The sequence below is a fragment of the Pantherophis guttatus genome, chromosome 2 (assembly GCF_059756535.1).
Source record: "Pantherophis guttatus breed Tessera chromosome 2, ASM5975653v1, whole genome shotgun sequence".
Classification (NCBI taxonomy): domain Eukaryota; kingdom Metazoa; phylum Chordata; class Lepidosauria; order Squamata; family Colubridae; genus Pantherophis; species Pantherophis guttatus.
In genome coordinates, this window is record NC_142064.1 from 91478846 (window position 1) to 91498254 (window position 19409).

Genomic DNA, 19409 nt, shown 5'->3' on the forward strand with positions numbered 1-19409 from the left:
TTTTAAACACCAGGTTAAGAAACCAATTTTATTTGTAAAACAGGACCTGTATATAAAAATGCTGCACAATCAAGGTATACAAAAATACAAAAATTTGTTTCTCTTTACAATTCTAGTTGCAAGTTCAAACCCAAAAGCATCTCCTTTCTCAAGGCTTTCAGCAAGCAGGGAACACAAGTTTGTGGAACCTGGAATGCAGGAATTGTGATGATGTCAGTGGTGAGTCTAATCCAGGTCTCCTATCTTGAGTCATTGTTGAAGTAGAACTCAATGGCAGATAACCTTGGAGGAGCTACTTAAGTGTCTTGCCGTTCCTTTTCTGTTTGTGGTCCAATTGCTGTGGTTTTCAATCTGCTAAATCCAGATTTCTTTCACAATAAATATCACCTCAGTAACTTACAACAATCTACATCTGAAGTTAAGTGCCAGGGCAAAGCTACAAAACTTCCTCCTGTATATTAAGGCTCCTCCTCATAATTCTCCTCCAATATCATTACAGTAACATGTAATATTTACATTAAAAGAGATTTAAAGCAGTGCTCTAGATTAAGCCTAGACTAGTACCTTGGTTCCTGCTAAGACGTGCATTTCAAACCTTGATTTGTGTCAGCTACCTTAAAATGAAATTTCATGGCATAATTCACATTGGTAAAATCAGCATGTTAGCAGGAACAGAGGCTAATCTAGTTTGCTAAAATTATAGTTTCATAATTGGATTATGTGACTGACAGAAAAGATTATTCTTCTTTTAAACTGTCCTGAATTTTATTGCAAGTAGCCTGAAAAGATTGAGATGTTATATGATTTATAAAAATTAACTGAAGCATTTAGTTACACAGCAAAGACCACCAGTTAATACAGAATGCTATGTTTCATTCAGCAGCAGTTTGAAAAGGTCTCATCCTTTGAAAGGAAGCACAGAATCAAAACAGCCATATATAAAAACACTGGTAGCCAGTCACCTTGTCTCTACACCTATTTTCATAACTGTTAGCTAAGCTTACCTAGAGCAGTAGCTCTTCTCCCAAAAGATTCTCTGGAGTGATTCAACTACTGAGGCATTCCTTTTTTTTTCTCTCCACATCTGCATTTAGTGCAATAAAGTTTAAAAATTTTACTCTGAAATATTTACTTTTATATTAACAAAAATAGTTTCTTTAAAAAATTGTAACAAAAGAATATATAGCATAAAACAGATCATGAAATTATTCTCTGCAATTACACTATAAGCATTTATCGTTACATCAAGCCAAACAGAGAAATATTAGCATTCATTACATAGTAAATTTCAGAATGAAGAAAGGAATTTAACACACAAAACTGATTACTTGATAAATGAAAGCTACCAACAGGCAATGAAGTTCTTCCAGAGGTCTCTGGTATTCATATTAATAGGGAAGGAGCCTTGTCAAACTCTGGAATCTTCTGGAAAGCAAGGTTTACCAATCATGCTTTTGGCTTGATCTAATACAAAAACCAGAAGCAGAAACATGTTCCTGGTTACTTCAAACTACAGGATGTTTCCCCATAAAAATATTATCCTGCACCCTAAAGATCTAAAATAGTTGTTCTGTCCCAATCATGCTAGCTTTTGGTGTATAATGATTTTTGGTGAGATGACCAGGAACAATCTTTCTAGTTTGTCTCCTGGTTATGAACCCCATGCAAAAGAAGCAGCCAGTTTTCTCAATTGCTTCCTCAATTACTTATAAAGTTATAACTTGACTAACATAAAAGTTGATTATCTCAAGGACTATACTGTATCTTAGAGCATCCCTTGAAAGCTGATCTAGAATAAGAGTCAACCATCTAATGAATGAGGGACATGGATCAAGCCTTCAGAAAATATCAGAAGTAAGTAATATCTTAAAAGTGAAAGGCTATTGATAAAATGGAAGAAAATGATCCCAACTATTAGAAGATAGAAACTTCGTGAAATTAGGGTATGAAGATGATCTACTCTCAAGAATGTTTCAAAAATCAATTTCCATTACAGATCAATCATTCAAATATCTGACATGGTACCAAATGCCTTCTCATAGTTCTATTCAGAAACCAACATGATCAAAGGAAAACCAAGATGTGCTTTCCAAAATGCATGCTTAATACGAGAGTATCCTGAGGGTCCTAAACATCTTTAGATCGAAAAACGTAGTGAGACTTCCATGTGTTTCCAGTCAAATAGGAGACAAATTGTATATGATAGCAAACAACTATCATGGATGTTGAATGGGAGTTGTGCAGAAAGACAAATGGATTTAAAGTACAACATAGATTGGTAGTAAAAGTTGCTGAATTATTCTCCTATCTGTGCTTACTTTTCTATTTTCTTCTAGTGAAATCCCAAGATAATATTTCCTACAGTTGGGGCAGGGATAGAGATAAGGGCTGATGGAAGAATAACACAATCTATTAGAATACAAGTAGAGTTATCAGACCATTACTGTCAGTTCCGGCGGGCCAGCCGGCCCGGAGCTGCCATTCGGAGGGATCCACGTGCCCAACATCCAGCACAGTCACCATCCCACCAAGCGCAGCCAAAACGTTGCCACGACATTGGGAGATGTAAGCTCTGGGGCCACGCCAAACCCCACCTGTGTCAGAAGCAGCTGGAATCCAACCAGCCGAGAAATCCTGCCGAACTGCTGGGATGCCACGTAGCTGCCAAACAGCTGAGGGGCGTGGCGATGACATCACCCAGGATGGCAGAGAGGGCTGAAAGAGCCCTGAAAGGCAGTGTGTGGGGGCTGGAGGAGGGAGAACCCAGACGATTAGATAGAGGTTTTAGCAAGCAGGCAAGCTGGGGGTGTATCTATTATGCTGGCTTAATGCTGAGAGTAATTACTCTGGGACACGTGGGAGGAAAGACGCGCATGATTGGATGATGGGAGGGGTGGTGTTTATTGTATAAAAGGTGGCAGGGAGCATGGGCATGTAGCCCTAACAAAAGATTAAACAGAGACTGTCAGTACATGCCAGGAAGTTAATAAAAGAAGGCAGCAACAGACCAGGTTTGTGTCCTTTCTTTTATATTGTTTGGAACTTGACAACTATTTTATGAAACTGGGAAGGGGATAGAGGATACTGTAAGAGGCATGGGTTAGACTGAGTAAAAACAGGGAATGCAAAAGAAAAAAAGATACCTATTTCTGAGAGGAGAAAAGATTGGTAATTTACTAAGACAAATGAAATAACATTTGGCAATTAAGCACAGAGAAGAAATTTTGTTGATATATTTCTTTAAACAGAAACATCCCCAATAGTATCTCCTCATATAAATTTGTCATTAAATATCATTTGAATAGATTATTGTCCATTTATCATCTGAATGAATGGATGAATTTTCTGTCTCAAGTTTAAGATACTATGTTATCAGGAAAAGAAGATATTAAAAAGGCCAACAATATCAATTTAAGATCAAGATTCAATGTAAGAGTTCTATGTTTGCATTTTTGGTACCAAAGACTGAAAACATACTTATCAATTCCCAAATAAACTTAGAACAATAATGTTACTACCATCCAAACAAATCTTGGTTTGGCACAAAAGAAAATTAATCACTTTCCACATACCCAAGAAGTTCTGATATTCTCCACATCCCACTGTAAGAGGCATACACTTTTAGGAGCGCAATAATCTCAGTATTTAGAATGCTACTAAAACAATTACAAAAAATTATTCTAAAAATGAAGATGGAATGGGAGAGAAGTATTGCTTTCTGGAAGCTTCTGAAGTATTCATGTGGCTCTCAGGTCCCATGATCATGAATATACAGAGACTACTTTAAGACCTACATTATATACTAAGACAGTGACATTTCAAAAAGATGTTTATGTGCTCTTTCCTACTATACTCCACTAAATTACCAAATGTATAATGAAATATGTCCCAGACATGGGGTCAACAGTAACAAAACAAAACAAACAAACAAACAAACAAAAAAAAACCACAAGCAATTTACAGTACTTATTTTTTGTATAGTAGTACAGTTTGTCTCTACTCTTAAAATCTTTCCATATTGTTATGAATGAACAACAATGGAGTATATCTAAGGCTGAGCATCAGAATATTGTTATTAAATTGTTTAAGTGAAGAATCTGCTTAGTTCAAAGAAAAAACAATGTGCAAAGGACAAGATTAAACCTAACAGGGAAAATAAGATAACACAGGACGGAAGTTGCATATTAAACTCATTCTTCCTCATACATCTTTAGTTTGTCCTTCACAGATTCAGGGGCTGTCTCAATATCTTAATACCTGAGGAGTTGGGTTGTGTGTTTTTTTAAAAAATGTCTTAAATTATATAATACAAAAAATCTGAATATGCTAAACTTACTTGATCCTATTTGTATCCCATTACAAAGAAGCAACAAAATCCAACATGATTAATGTATTATCCATTCTGATTCTAATTAATAAAAAAATTCTAACAAAGGACTTTTTTCCCTCTCAGAACCGTCATTACTCACTGAATTCTAAACTGTTACGTTAATTAAAAATAAAAATGTGGGGAACTTATTTGACCTACTTATGTTATTTCAAATCTGAAAATCTTGCATTATTATTTTTAAATACTGTGGAATTCTCCTCCAAATTTTGAAATCTCTATCGGATTACAATCATAACATCACCATGAATCACAATGATTTTTTTAAAAATGGAACAATGATAAAAGTTGCTTGTAAAAGCCACCCGTATGAAAAGAGTACATGTTTCACAAAAATAATCATTAAAAAAGTATTAAATCCCTGTTCCTTTTCTCTGATTTTGGCTGCTTTTTAAATAATATAGATATAGATATATATAGAAGAGAGATAGCTAGAGAAAGAGAGAAATAGATATTGTTTTGGAATGTCAATGGTTTCCATATTGGCTGACCAGCTTCAAGATGAACTTGCTCCAGAGACCTGGAAAAGAAGTTATAAATTGAGGGGGAAATGTTAAAAATTAAACATTACGTTTCTAGATCAAGAGCATAATTAAGAAACTATACTAATTTTAAATTATAACTGCATTTAAATTTTGAACAGACACAGTACTGCATTTCTTTGGTGAAAAAAATGTGGGAAATTGGAGGTTTTTAAAACAAACACACATGCATCATAGCAGAGAAACACAGAGAAAAAGAAGAATCTGTTTCGTTGGCACAAATGTTTGAAGTTCAACTTGAAAGCTTTAGACAGTATTTATACATATATATTTATGGACTGTAGCTGCTCACTATAATTTATTTCATTGCATTGCTTTCAAGGAGCTTAGGATAGCTTCTATGGTTCTCTTCCCAGGAGGGGCCATTTGGGCCTGTTGTGGCTCCGTTACCTGAGCCTGTATCATCGGCAGGAGAGGACTCCGAAAGTGAAGGAGAGGAGTTGGCAAGGCCTCCCTCTCCAGGACCCTCCTCTTTGGCAATGCCTTCGGTGTCCGCCGAAGGGCAAGAGATAGGGCCGGGGCCAAGCACGTCCACACAGCCACAGGTGGACAGTGATGAGAGTAATGAGTCTTGGCTGGATCCACGCCAGCGTCGCAGAGATAAGCGCGCGCAACAGAAGAAAAGGCATGCACGAGATTAGGCTGAGTCACTGGACCACACCCCACAGAGTATAAAAGGGAGCGTGGTGGCCAGTCAAGCCTTGTGACGAACAAAGCTGAAAGCTTCCACGCCATTCTGCATTGCCGGACTTTTGCTATAGACTTTGCTGGATTATATTTGGACTTGATTTACTCTGTAATTATTGAGCATTTTACTTTGATGTACCAGAAGCGGAGAGAAGTTATCTCTTCCCTTCGTTAAGTAATAAACTCTTGGCAGGCAGCCACTAGGTTGCTGCCAAGTTCCATTATCATAAGGAAAAGGATTTTGTCGTCTGGTTTGGTTTTTAACTCTTGGACATCTGTTGGTGTGTGTGCGTGTGGGACGGGGACAGAACAGGGCCACCAAAATTAATGCCAACTGTACAGGATTAAAATATCCCCAACAAATGACTGTTTAGCCTCTGAGGCTCTTGCTTGGATGCAGAGAACTGGTCCTGCTGTTTTGGGTTGTGCATTTTAATTGTAAATTTGCATGTGAGTCAGTTAGGGGAAAAGAGCAGGGAGGGAAACTTTCTGACTCAGTGCAATATCTCCAAAGCAGGTGCTTGATTCAGGGAGAAAAAAAGCAAGTACCCATATGTTTTAATTTCAACCCAACTACAAACTACAGTAATAATGCTATGTTAATGAACTTGCTCTTGTCTCTGAGTTATTGATACTCAGTTATAAGCAAGGAAGTTTTTCAAACCAAGGAAGCCTACATTATATATTTATTCATTAGTCATAAAACATAGAAGAACAATGGTAAGAAAGGAGATGGGGAGGGGGTAAGAAGCAAAACTAGGAAAAATAATATTTTAGCAGGTTGAAAGGAGTTGCTGTATCTATTTCCTTACTGGTAGGGGAGAATAGCAACTTAAAAATGAAGCCTAAGTGAATTGCTTATAGTATTAGACTACACAAGACTGCTTTTATTTGTTTCAAAGAGGTGCTCTACACTGCCTCAATGAGGCAAAGCTGTGATACAATTTACTTTACTAAGATGGTTTGTTCAAGCCTTCATCAAAGCAGAACATCCCCTCAAAGACACCTATAACCTGACTGTTGATATTAACAGAAATAAAATATGACAGTGAATTAGATAGGACCACTTCCATTCACCCCTGAGATTTCCAACCAAATATATCAGAAGATCAGTTGCAACCAAACGGAAATCACTGATCTGGTGGTGAATGTTTGCCATCTTTGCTTTGAGGGGTCATGTGAGCTGGATGTGGCTGCAGGTTCTTGCAGAATTCCATTAGCAACCCAGGACAGAGCAGTGGAAGAGGTATCAGAGGTAGAATATCTAGGCACTTTACTTGTAGGTCTAATATTTCAAGAGCACTTGGTAGCGCAGTGATTAGAATGCAATATTGCAGGCTAACTCTGCCTAAAGCCAGGAGTTCGATTCTGACTGGCTCAAAGTTAACTCAGGAGGACCTCCATCCTTCTGAGGTCAGTAAAATGACACAGATTGTTGGGGCAACAGGCTGACACTGTAAACTATTTAGAGAGAGCTGTAATGCACTATGAAGTGGTATGGTACAGTGGTTAGAATGCAGTACTGCAGGCTACTTCTGCTGACTGCCTGTAATTTGGCAGGTCAAACCTCACCAGGCTCAAGACTCAGCCTTCCTAGGTCTGTAAAATGAGGACTCAGATTTTTGGGGGCAATATGCTGACTCTGTAAACTTCTTAGAGAGGGTTGTAAAGCATTGTGAAGCAATATATAAGTCAAAGTGCTGTTGCTACTGTTAAAATAAGCACTTTCCCTCTGTTTTTAGCCCTTAGAATATTGTGAATGCTACTAGTAGCCTTGGTGTCATAAACACAGGAGAAGAATGAAGATACTGTTCCTTTCAGCTTACTTTTATGGGAGGCGCTCTCAGCTGTGACAAAAACTCTGCCATCCAGGTAATAGGCAAGCTCACAAACAGAAAAAGCAGAACATCCTGAGTGACACAAATGACAAACACTTCTTCTGAAGAAGCACAATCAGTGAAAATAGAAAGGGATAAGAAGTACAAATGAAATTCTTGGAAAAGAGCAACTATCTCTTCTCTTGGACCTACCATTGGTTTGAGCTCCTTGCCTTCACCTCCACTCCCCCGGCCAGCTTCTTTCAATGCTTTTCTGCTGTTCTCCACAAATTCCTGGAAAATAGTTGGAGAAAATTCACTGCATTATTTTCTGGAACCTAAATGCTAAATCCTTTTCTACCATGGTTTTAAAGAAGAGCTGGCACTGATGATAATTGCATTATATCTACCCCAAACCTGTAAGTCACCAACTCCCAGATAGGACAAGAAAAATTCTCTGCTGCTTGGGCAATTGTGCTGTTGCTCTCTAAAGACTTTCCACTCTTCAATTTCTTCCCAGCGTTAGCTTTGTTGTCTGGGCAAATGGCCTGCTGCTAATGCACTTATTGGACACTCTCTTCCCTTTGGGTGCTAGGAAGTAGTAATGTCAGTGGATCCTTGACATTTATCCAAAAGAACCCTTCTGATGATCACATGTTAAAGGTTAAGCCATTTGAAATGCCAAATTATAGCTTTATGTTCTTGTAACAAATTCTATAACTGATGCACTTTCACTAATGCTTTCCGCTTTTTAGCATTTATTAATTTTATTTATTACATATTTAATGAGAGAAGTGTGTGCTGTAGTGGTTAAGTTGCATCAGGTCCTACTTTTCACTCTCTTCCCAGCCCAACCTACTTCATAACATTGTTTATAGAAGAAAACAGGAAGAGGTGCACATTAAGCCATGGTGGTGCAGTGGTTAGAGTGCAGTACTGCTGGCTACTTTTGCTGACTGCCAGCTGACTGCAATTTGGCAGTTCAAATCTCACTAGGCTCAAGGTTGACTCAGCCTTTCATCCTTCTCAGGTGGGTAAAAAGAGGACCTAAATTGTTGGGGGCAATATGCTGACTCCGTAAACTGCTTAGAGAGGGCTGTAAAACACTGTAAAGCGGTATATATATATAAGTCTAAGTGCTATTGCTATTGCTACATATCCTTCATTGAGCAATTCTATATGGCCTGAAAACTCAAGTAGCTTGGAATATATGTCACAAAAGAGAATCACTGAAAAGCCATAGGTTTCTCCAAAATTCTAGCTGATGCTGAAGAGCCTACAGCACTTCTTAGTTTACATTTTAAAAATGAGTTGGAAGATTGGTTTCCTTATTCAGCAGTGCAGATAGCTGCAGCATGGAAAAGACATATCTGGGTGAATGTAAGCTATTTTCATTAAACCACAGAAAACAAAACAAAAGTATTTGGAAGCTTGTCAGATAACTTCCAACATGCGTGGGATGAAAATAAATAGCCATTAACATCAAATAAACTAGCCAACATTTCAAAATAGAATTCCTAAGAGAAACAACATTCAACAACCACTGTGCTAGTATTTTTGCAGTTAATGATTCTTCCTACTTAGGAGAGTGGAGGAATATAGAAGAAGGGCCTCACCATAAGGACTTTATCCATGTAGAACTCCTTTCCAGGACTGCCATCATTATACTTGGTGTCAATGGCAAAGCACAAGAAAAGGACATCCACTACCATTTCATAAATAGACAGAAAACAGTGGGCAACCAGGAATGCAAATAGGCAGACAATGATAAGGGGCAGCACCCATACTGTGTAGTCCCGCTGGTAATTCAGCAGCATGATCCCTGCCAAGCCTGTGCTGCACACTATTAAGACCTAGGGAGACAAGAAAGCAAAGAGTTGAGAAAGCACAGAGCAAAGACATTGCTGATTGCCCAAGGACACCTCGCCTTCAGGTCTTAGGTGACCAACTGAACTACTAAAGTCTGTCAAATCTCTGCCTAAATTGTTTTTTTTAATGGCAATGGACTTTAATAATGAAGTATTTGTTCCTTCTCCCTCTCTTTTGCATATATTATGCTAGCTTTTTAATTACTATTTCAATCAGGAACTTTTTCGATCAGGAACTGTACAGCAGAACAAGTGTTACCTTTTTTGTACAATAATAATAAAAAATAAACTGTTTAGTTGTACCAAACTAAATGTCTTAATTCTTCGTTAATGGACAGTTTGTCTTCTATTCATATCATTTCTAGCCAATAAAGCAAGGTATCAGACTTGGTAAGGACTGGGCCTAAAACTAAAATTATTTGCAAAGGCTCAGTTCTCATATATGTATTAATTATTTAATCCAAGCTCTAATTCTAATAATATAATGGCTCTTTCCTAGTAATTAGTGCTAACTATATATCACACATACACCCAGATGGCAATTTTCCTGGGAGGCAATTATTTTTCTTAAAATTTGCAGTGTAGAGATTCATTATATTTTTTCCAAACAATTTTTTTTAAAAAATAAAATACTCTCAATTGAAATTGAGGAGCACTAAAGGCCAACTAAAGTTGACCTGAAGTCTTGAACGCTATAACAGCAAGAGAACACACTGTGACAATTTAAAATTTGTGTGACAGAGAGTTTAGTTAACTACAGCACTATTTTCCGAAATATTCTCTGGAGATACTAGAGTCAGATCAATTCCCAAATCTCTCCAACTGTTTGAAAATGGAAAGTTAATTTAATTCTATATTTGTATGATCAGTTTCAATATTTTTTTTCACTTATCTAAGAAATGCAAGCCTTGAAAAGAGGATTTTCAAATGCATTTTCAAAGTGTGACTCATGCTGTTTATGAAAGATACTTATAAAAATAGATCTTTGCATCCTACAACAATGTGAATGTTGGCTTAAGCAAAAGAAACATAGAAATGTGCTGATTTGATACTGCTACAGTGGTTAACGGGAATTAAAGACGAGTTTCAGCATTTCTAATCAGTATTGCTAGTTCCGGTAGGCAGAATAACAGAATAACAGAGTTGGAAGGGACCTTGGAGACCTTCTAGTCCAACCATTGGTTGATGATCTCTGGAGGGCTCGGGACAGGGGTTGTTCCTCTGTCCTGGTCCTATTAGACCTCTCAGTGGCTTTTGATACCATCGACCATGGTATCGTGCTGCGGCGATTGGAGAGGTTGGGAGTGGGGGGCACCGTGTTGCGGTGGTTCTCCTCCTTCCTCTCTGATCGTACGCAGTTTGTGTTGGCAGGGTGACAGAGGTCAACCTCGAGGTGCCTTGTTTGTGGGGTGCCGCAAGGGTCGGTCCTCTCGCCCCTTCTGTTCAACATTTATGTGAAGCCGCTGGGTGAGATCATCTGTGGTTTTGGGGTGAAGCTCCATCAGTACGCTGATGATACTCAGCTGTACATCTCCATCCCAGACCACCCCAATGATGCCCTTGACGTGATGTCCCGGTGCCTGGAGACCGTGTGGATCTGGATGGGGAGAAACAAGCTCAGACTCAACCCTTCCAAGACCGAATGGCTGTGGTTTCCGGCGTCCCGATATAGCCAGCTAGCTCCATTGCTGACTATTGGGGGTTCGCAACTTGGGTGTTCTCCTGGATGCACGGCTGTCTTTAGAAGACCATGTGACGGCTGTGGCCAGGGGAGCTTTTTATCAGGTTCGCCTGATTCACTAGTTGCATCCCTTTCTGGACCGGGACGACTTGCGCACAATCACTCACGCCCTCGTCCCGTCCGGACTACTGTAATGCTCTCTACATGGGGCTCCCCTTGAAGAGCACTTGGAGACTCCAACTGGTCCAGAATGCGGCCGCGCGGGTGATTATGGGGGCGACACGGCGCACCCATGTAACACCTCTCCTGCGCGAGCTGCACTGGCTCCCGGTGGTCTTCCGGGTGCGATTCAAGGTGTTGGTCACCACCTTTAAAGCGCTCCATGGCTTAGGACCTGGATATGTACGAGATCGCCTTCTGCCACCGATAGCCTCCCACCGGCCAATACGCTCCCACAGAGAGGGACTCCTCAGGGTGCCGTCGGCCAAACAATGTCATCTGGCAACACCCAGGGGGAGAGCCTTCTCTGTGGGGGCACCTGCCCTCTGGAATGAACTGCCCCCGGAGATCCGCATGATCCCCGACTTACGTACTTTTCGCCGTGCGTTTAAGACTCTTTTGTTCCAACAGGCCGGGCTGCCTTAGAAAATGAATTTTAATTGGGTGTCTGTAATTTTTAATATAAGGGCCAAATTTGTATATATTTTAAATTGTTTTTATTTATTTATTTATTGGTTCGATTTATATGCCGCCCTTCTCCGGAGACTCAGGGTGGCTTACAATGCTTTTAAGCAATAGCCTTCATTCTTTTGTATATACCTGCTTAGTAGGGCTTTCAGCCCCTCCTAAGCGATGTTCTTTTTTATACAAAGTCAGCTTATTGCCCCCACAATCCGGGTCCTCATTTTACCTACCTCAAAAGGATGGAAGGCTGAGTCAACCTTGAGCCTGGTGAGATTTGAACTTGCAGTAATTGCAGGCAGCTGGTGCTACTTTAACAGCACTTAGTCAGCTGCGCCACCAAGGCTCTTAAATTTTTTAAATTTTTGGGTATATGTTTGTTTTAATTTGGCTGTACACCGCCCTGAGTCCTTCGGGAGAAGGGCGGTATAAAAGTTTAATAAATAAATAAATAAAATAAATAAACCCTCTGCTCAAGCAGGAAACCGTATAACATTTCAGACAAATGGTTGTCCAATCTCTTCTCCATTGTGTAGGTGCTCCTGTGTTGGAGCACCCACAAATGGGAGGCAAGTCTGATTATCTATGCTGTCAGGAAATTTCTTCTTAGTTCTAGGTTGCTTCTCTCCTTGATTGGTTTTCATCCATCACTTCTTGTCCTGACTTCATGTGTTTTGGAGAATAGGTTGACCCCCTCTTTATGGCAACTCCTTAGATATTGGAACACTGCTATCATGTCACCCCTAGTCTTTCTTTTCATTAAACTAGACATACCCAATTCCTGCAACCATTCTTCATGTTTTAGCCTCCAGAACCCTAATTATCTTTGTTGCTCTTCTCTGCACTCTTTCTAGAATCTCAACTTTTTTTTATGTCGTGATGACCAAAATTGGATGCAGTATTCCAAGTATTGTCTTACTTATAAAGTGGTACTAACACTTCAAATGATCTTGAGTCTATTCTTTTTTTTAAGCATTGGTTTCAGCCATCTGAAATATGTAACTTCCCTGTCCTTTCTTTGCCTTTCTAGCACATGTCAAATCCAATTCTAAATTAATACTCCAATGCACATTATGGTAAGCATATTTTATTTATTGTATTTATTATCTCAATTTATGTAACTATCATATCTTAATCCATTACCAATCCAACTGGAATTTTAGAAAAATATGGTAGGAAAGGGCCCAAATCATTAGCATTCAAGTTCATGCAAATTTCAGCTACTCTTCACATCTTACGGTAACATCAGCATTACACCACACACCTTGGTCAGCTTCTTCCTATTTGAAATGAGATTACTCACTAATCCTCGGGTCCTTGATTAAAAAGGAACTCAAAATATAATACAACAATGAGCAGCACAGGCATCTGTGTTGTCAAGTGCTGAATTCATTTGACGTGAATCAGGTAACTGAATCTTGCCCACAAAGTGTTTCTCACAATGTTAGTCTTGCTGTGGATATACTTTTTAACAGCTGTAGACATTTGTTCACATTGCTTCATTTAAACAGAAGATATACTTTGGGTGTAACTATATCAGTAACGGGATAGTTAGTGCAGAGGTTTTTCAAAGCACAGAATCTGTTACTTTTTTAAAAAATGAAATAGTTCTGTATAAAAAATTGTCTCTCTTCCAGTGAATTTTCCGGTGGTTATTCTCGAATCAGAACCCCACTATATTGTTATGGAACCTCACCAGGTTCTGTAGAACACTGATTGAATAACCTGCTGAAATGCACTATGAGAGATGGTTTTAACTCCTCCAAACTGAGGAAGCAGGTACAGTAGCACTTTATGCCACACAGGTAAGTAAACATTATATGTATACTTATTACCAGGCCATTATAAAGATATAAGAGGTGCTTCATTCCAATCCAGATTTCATACTCTCTGCTTTGGAGCCACTGACTAGGGTCAACCTGGACACCTCACTGGCCTTTGTTGTCTCTGAATGCATGTGCTGAAACTGTTTCCACAAAGCAACCACCTTAACATTTTTGGCTGAAGGCATCAAGGCAGAGCACCCTGCTTTTCCATGCGAAGACAGCTCGAAAAAGAGTGTCACTGTGCAGAGCACACTGAGTACCAACAGATATCAGAACCAGAATCCTCACATATCATCCAACCATTCTTGGTACACATTTAAAATTTGGCATCTAGGCAATTTTAATGATTTAGTTTTTAAAATCACAGCATTCGTATTGCGTTGGGTTCAAATAAAGAAGGCTATTTGGAGAGGGTTCTTGACATTTTTTTCCCACTCAATCCTACCTTTCCAAGAAAGAGCATGAAGTCTCCCACTGTGTTTATAGCAGCCACTCGCAAAGCATTCTCCACTAGTATCACAAAGGCATCCTTTGCTGAAGTGCAGAAATTGGTACTGTTGATAGCTGTGGCTGTATATGCATTCTGGACAAGAAAGACACCGTAGTATTGGTCAGATCTTCTACTCAAATTTTAAGCTCTTCCTGTTTAAAATCTTTATAACATTACATTGACAAATATCTCTCACCCCTCAGTCATTATCAGAATGAAGATCTATTCTATATGAATCTGTTCAATAGACCAAATTAGTTTTTAGCAAGATATGAACAGCCAAACTGATGCACTTCCAATATCCCCTCTATTTTTCCTGCAAGGTTGCCAATGTACTTAGCGTTAACTATGTCAGCATAAACACGTTTGCTTCAGAAACGGTATTTTGTGGCAGCAAGAGATAAAAGCAAATAGCATGGATATAAATCTGGGATATGGTTAAACTTTTTAATGTCTGGATAAACCATAAATTAGTGTAACGCCTATACTAATTTTTTTGGGGACCAATAAAAAGAGACTTTTGTTTTCAGTTAATAATTCTTGCATAAGAATGGTTAGTCTCTGAAAGCTGATTTTTTAAAAAAAGAAGTACCTTAGGAAGGAAGGGAAGGATATTAATAATTTAAAGAACTGAAGCACAGGAGAATGTAGTCAAATATTTTCATATTGATTTGAACTTTATTTTTCTATTTAAGAATTTAGTTTTTGAAAAAAAAATTGAGGACAACTAGGTTGAATAGATCTAAGTAATAAATTATATAACTAACTCATTATACAAGTATTTGCATAAAACTGGCAAATACCATAAAGTTAGAGCAAAAATGTAAAATCATAATATGGCAGTCAAAGGATATTTGATTTAATTCAGTGAAGGTCTGTGAAGGTTCAACAACATGAGATTCTAATTATAATCCTTTCCACTCTAAAATGATACCTAAATACAAAAAAAGAGAGCTTTTTTCTCTTTCTATTACAAGTTCATTCTGAAATCCATTCAATCTCTACACAAATTTCTTTCAGCACTAAAATCTGAGCCATGGTGGTGCAGCTATTAGAATGCAGTATTGCAGGCTAACTCACTTACTGATGGGCTCAAGGTTGACTCAACCATCCATCTTTCCAAGGCAGGTAAAATAAGGATCCAGATTATTGGGAGCAATCTGCTGACCCTGTAAACTGCTTAGAGAGGGCTGTAAAGCACTGTGAAGCGGTATATAAGTCTAAGTGATTTTGCTATTTTATTACAAGTGCCATCCTATCTAAAATATATTTGTTCTTATTTTCTGCCAAGGAACCTCTTGCATTTTAATTTCAACAAAGGCATTTATGTCTTTAGTGCACAGGTACAGGAATAATTATTTCATCCTCTGCTTTAAGTATGATCTTACCTGATTTAAGTAAGTCAGGCACTTTTCTAAACACCAAAGGCAGCAAATGCAGGCTTTTAGAATACATCGAGCACAGACGTTTTCCTAAGGTAATAATATTAATATCAATGATCAGGAAAACAAAAGAAATTGCATTGTAATAGAGCACAGAATGCTTTTTTAGATGAAGTTTCAAATATAGGATTCAGTTTACATAATACTTTCTTGAAGATAAGATCTAATTTTAATCATTATTATACTATGTTATATAAAGCCAAATCAAATATGCAAGACACCTGCTTTTTCTTTCCATGCAACGTAATCTATTTACATACTTATAGGGAGAAATCTCTGGGTAAACTTGGCTACAAGTGGGGATTGCTGGAACACTACCATTTCGATTATTGCAATGATGATAAAAGTCATGGCTGCTAACCAAGAAATGGTTATAGCTTAATACCAGATTCTTAGCTCAAAAGAATCTACCTTGTATACTGTTCAGAATTTGATAATATCCAAATGTCTTTCACAATTTATAAACAGAATTGCTGAACAGATAGTCTTCACTTAGTGACCCTAATTAGGACTGGAATTTCCATTGCTAATACAATTGTTAATAGAAACATCACATGACTCTATCACTTATAATGGCAGTTTCAATAGCCCTTGTCACTGCTCTTAAGCCAGGATCTAGTATCTTCTGCCCTACTGGGGCTCACCTTTGCTTCAGCTTCCCTCATCCATCTGTCATTTCTGCCCTTTTGACCACCCTACCCTCTGCCATCCCAGCTGCCCACTGTTTCCATGTTCTTTCTCCTGCTACTATTAAGATATGTCTGACCTGGCCCTTCGCATAACAGTTTCTGGCTGCACAAGGTCTTCATTCCGAAGCTCTGCAAGGCTTCGGGAAGGCCTTGTGAAGGGGAAGGAAGAAGATGGAGAAGGTTTAGTCAACAATGAAATGAAGAAACAAAGGTCAGTGAGGGGTGGCAGGGGCATAAGGTAGCACAGGGTGGCCAAAAGAAATCACAGAATAAGAGTTGGAAGGGACCTTGGTGATTTTCTAGTCCAACCCTTTGCTCAGGCAGGAAACTCTATACCATTTTAGATATGGTATAGATGGTTTAGATATATGGTTGTCCAATTTCTTCTTAAAAACATCCAGTGTTGGAGCATCCACAACTTCTGGAGGCAAGTTGTTCCACTGATTAATTGTTCTGTCAGGAAATTTCTCCTTAGTTCTAGATTGCTTCTCTCCTTGATTAGTTTCCTTCCATTGCTTCTTGTCCTGCCTTTAGGTGCTTTGGAGAATAGATTGACACTCTGTTCCTTATGGCAGCTCTTAGAAATTGGAACACTATGTCATCCCTAGTACTTCTTTTAATTAAACTAGACATATTCAATTCCTGCAACCATTCTGTATATGTTTTAACCTCCAGTCCCCTAATCATCTTTGTTGCTCTTCTCTGTACTCTTTCTGGAGTCTCAACATATTTTTTATGTCGTGGTGATCAAAACTGGATGCAGTATTCCAAATGTGGTCTTACCATGGCATTAAAAAGTAATATTAACACTTCATGTGATCTTAATTTTATCCCTCTGTTAATGCAGCCTAGGACTGTGTTTCCTTTTCTGGCAGCTGCAGCACACTGCTGGCTCATATTTAAGTGATTGTCTACAAGGACTCCAAGATCCCTCTCACAGTTACTACTGTTGAGCCAGGTACCACCTATACTATACCTGTGCATTTGGTTTTTCTTGTCTAAATGTAGAACCTCATTTTTTCACCATTGAATTTCATTTTGCCAGATAGGGCCCAATGTACAAGCCTGTTCAGATCCTTCTGTATCTTAAGCTTATCTTCTGGAGTCTTGGCTGTTCCTGCCAGTTTGGTGTCATCTGCAAATGCACTGTCCCCAAAAAACTGTGCCTTTTTTGAGGAGGCTTATTTCACACATATGGGAGGTATAGCTGGTTCACATCCCATTCCCATTTCATAGCCCATGAACTGATTGCATGGGTCTCTGTTCTGATTTGCCAGAGCATTTTTCATATTTTTCCTGTTGTATTAATATTGTTTATTATATATCAAACTTAGTTTCCCCTTACTTTTCCTTTGACTTGGCTATGAATATACATGAGAATCATTCTTGGAATCTTCACTAAGGTAATAATGAAAGAACCTTTAGCCACAGTTCCAAGGTGGTAACAGATCAAGCGATTGATAGATGCCAGAATTGGTGTGAATGGCAGATTCCGTTTTTCTCTGTGGAGAAAAATGTAAAAATTATGAAGTATTAGAGTGCACTGCATTTATAGGCAAACATAGATGGCAATGTGAAGAGCTCCAAGTCTAAATTTTGTAGGGCCCCAAATCTGTAAATGTTGCTTTTTATCAAGGGTGGAGTTATATTGAACTAATTCTTTTCTTACAAACAAAGTGGTGGTGAAACTGAGTAGTCCTGACCTTTGCTTAAAAATAGGCAGTGGCTTGGGCCAGCAAAATGATTGCAAATATTTGGCAACAAATTACTAAAAGGAATTTTATCTGAGAAGCAAAAAGCAATGAAATGATAGATCACTTCAGCAAAGAAGATAGAAAAGCACACTGATTAAAAATAAATACATCAATTTATGAAAAATATACGTATATGATTTTATATTTGAACCGACTTACAGCAAGAATTTTATATGTCTTCTCCTGGGCCAGATTTTTTTTTTAAAAAAGCTCCACAGAGAAATAAAGAATTTTTGGGGCTGAGCTTCCACCATACGTGACTGGATGAAAGTTCACAGTAAGCTTGCATCTTTGAGATCGAGCCACTTTTCTGTTTACTTAATTGCTCTCAGTTTAGGTGAAGATCAAAAGAGTATTCATATCAAGGGCTCCACTCTTCTCTCCATTGCAGAGAGTAAACAGACATTTGACAGTTGTCAAGATTGCGAGCCAGTACTTCAAGTGCAGAAATCCATTATTCTGCACAGTAGGGACTATTTCAATTGTTTTCTTATCCAGGCAGGGAATGAACTACACATAATCTAAACCTCACAAGGAATGGGGCTTCTGAATCACTGAGAAGATTCAGCTACTGATTAGAAAGTGGGGAATAAAAGTCAGATCTATCTTCAAAGATATCTTCCTGCATAGTGGGAAAATTAAATCTTATATCCTTCTGATAAATTTGCTGAGCCAATTATGTCTTAGAGATTCCTCCAATGACATGCATCAGAGCAATTGCATTTGGATCAATTACATTTTTCAATATCATGGGAATCATGAAACCACAGACATTAAGGTCAAGCCAAAGATAACTTCCATTAGCTTAAGCAAGAAAGCTACTGAATAGCAACTGGTGCCAATTGTCAAGATACAAAAACCTTTGACTGGTACTAATTAGAATAGAAGCCTGGACTTGGAGTGGAACCCAATTGGATGACAATAGTTCCTGCTAATGATTCTCATACGATCCTCTACATAGGAACACTATGATAAAAAAAAAACTGGGAATAGATGTTACTCATCTATGCACCAATATATAGCTGCAATCTTATAGATACTTCCATAATAATTAGTTTTTCAGAATTCCATATAATGTATTTATGAGCAGACTGTGTTACATTCACTCTTTATTTGCTATAAAGACTATAAGGAACAAAGCATCACTCCAGAACTCCTCTCCCCCCCCCACCCGGGTTCTAAACTAGCTGAAGTGAGAATTTGCTTTTCTTCCATTCTATCATTTCACTTAATCCAGTTACTTTTGAAATTTCAGAAGTTGGATCACTCATGATTCGACTGCCCAGACTCACTTACCTTGTAAAATAATATGTCACAACAGCTCCTGCTACAGTCATCTGTTGACAGGCAAGAATAAATTCACTGATCCAAACTAACCCCACGACATGGTACCACCACATGTACTTCAGTGGCCCTATAATTCGGAACTCTACTAAGCCCTCTTCATTTGGAACCGGGCTACCTGGAAGGAAAGGAAGGCAGGAAGACTTTAAAATATTAATTCTATGAGAAAGCTGTCCTTTTAATATTTGCATACAAGAGTTA

The 19409-nt window shown here is 38.4% G+C and overlaps 1 protein-coding gene across 2 annotated transcripts in view; it reads right to left on the reverse strand.

Moving 5' to 3' along the window:
* The window catches only part of SLC44A1 (solute carrier family 44 member 1), a 99829-nt gene continuing 80420 nt past the window's right edge, over nt 1–19409 (reverse strand). Inside the window, exons 10-16 of one of the 2 annotated variants that reach the window (XM_034410663.3) lie at nt 19161–19326; nt 17456–17612; nt 15368–15451; nt 13935–14072; nt 9050–9286; nt 7647–7727; nt 1–4907 (exon numbers count right to left, since the gene is read on the reverse strand). In XM_034410663.3, coding sequence (XP_034266554.1) covers nt 4884–4907; nt 7647–7727; nt 9050–9286; nt 13935–14072; nt 15368–15451; nt 17456–17612; nt 19161–19326 — 887 coding nt within the window. In that variant the 3' untranslated portion in view covers nt 1–4883. Of the gene's footprint in view, nt 4908–7373; nt 7728–9049; nt 9287–13934; nt 14073–15367; nt 15452–17455; nt 17613–19160; nt 19327–19409 lie in introns of those variants that run through there. The other variant, XM_034410662.3, reaches the window with a different exon arrangement.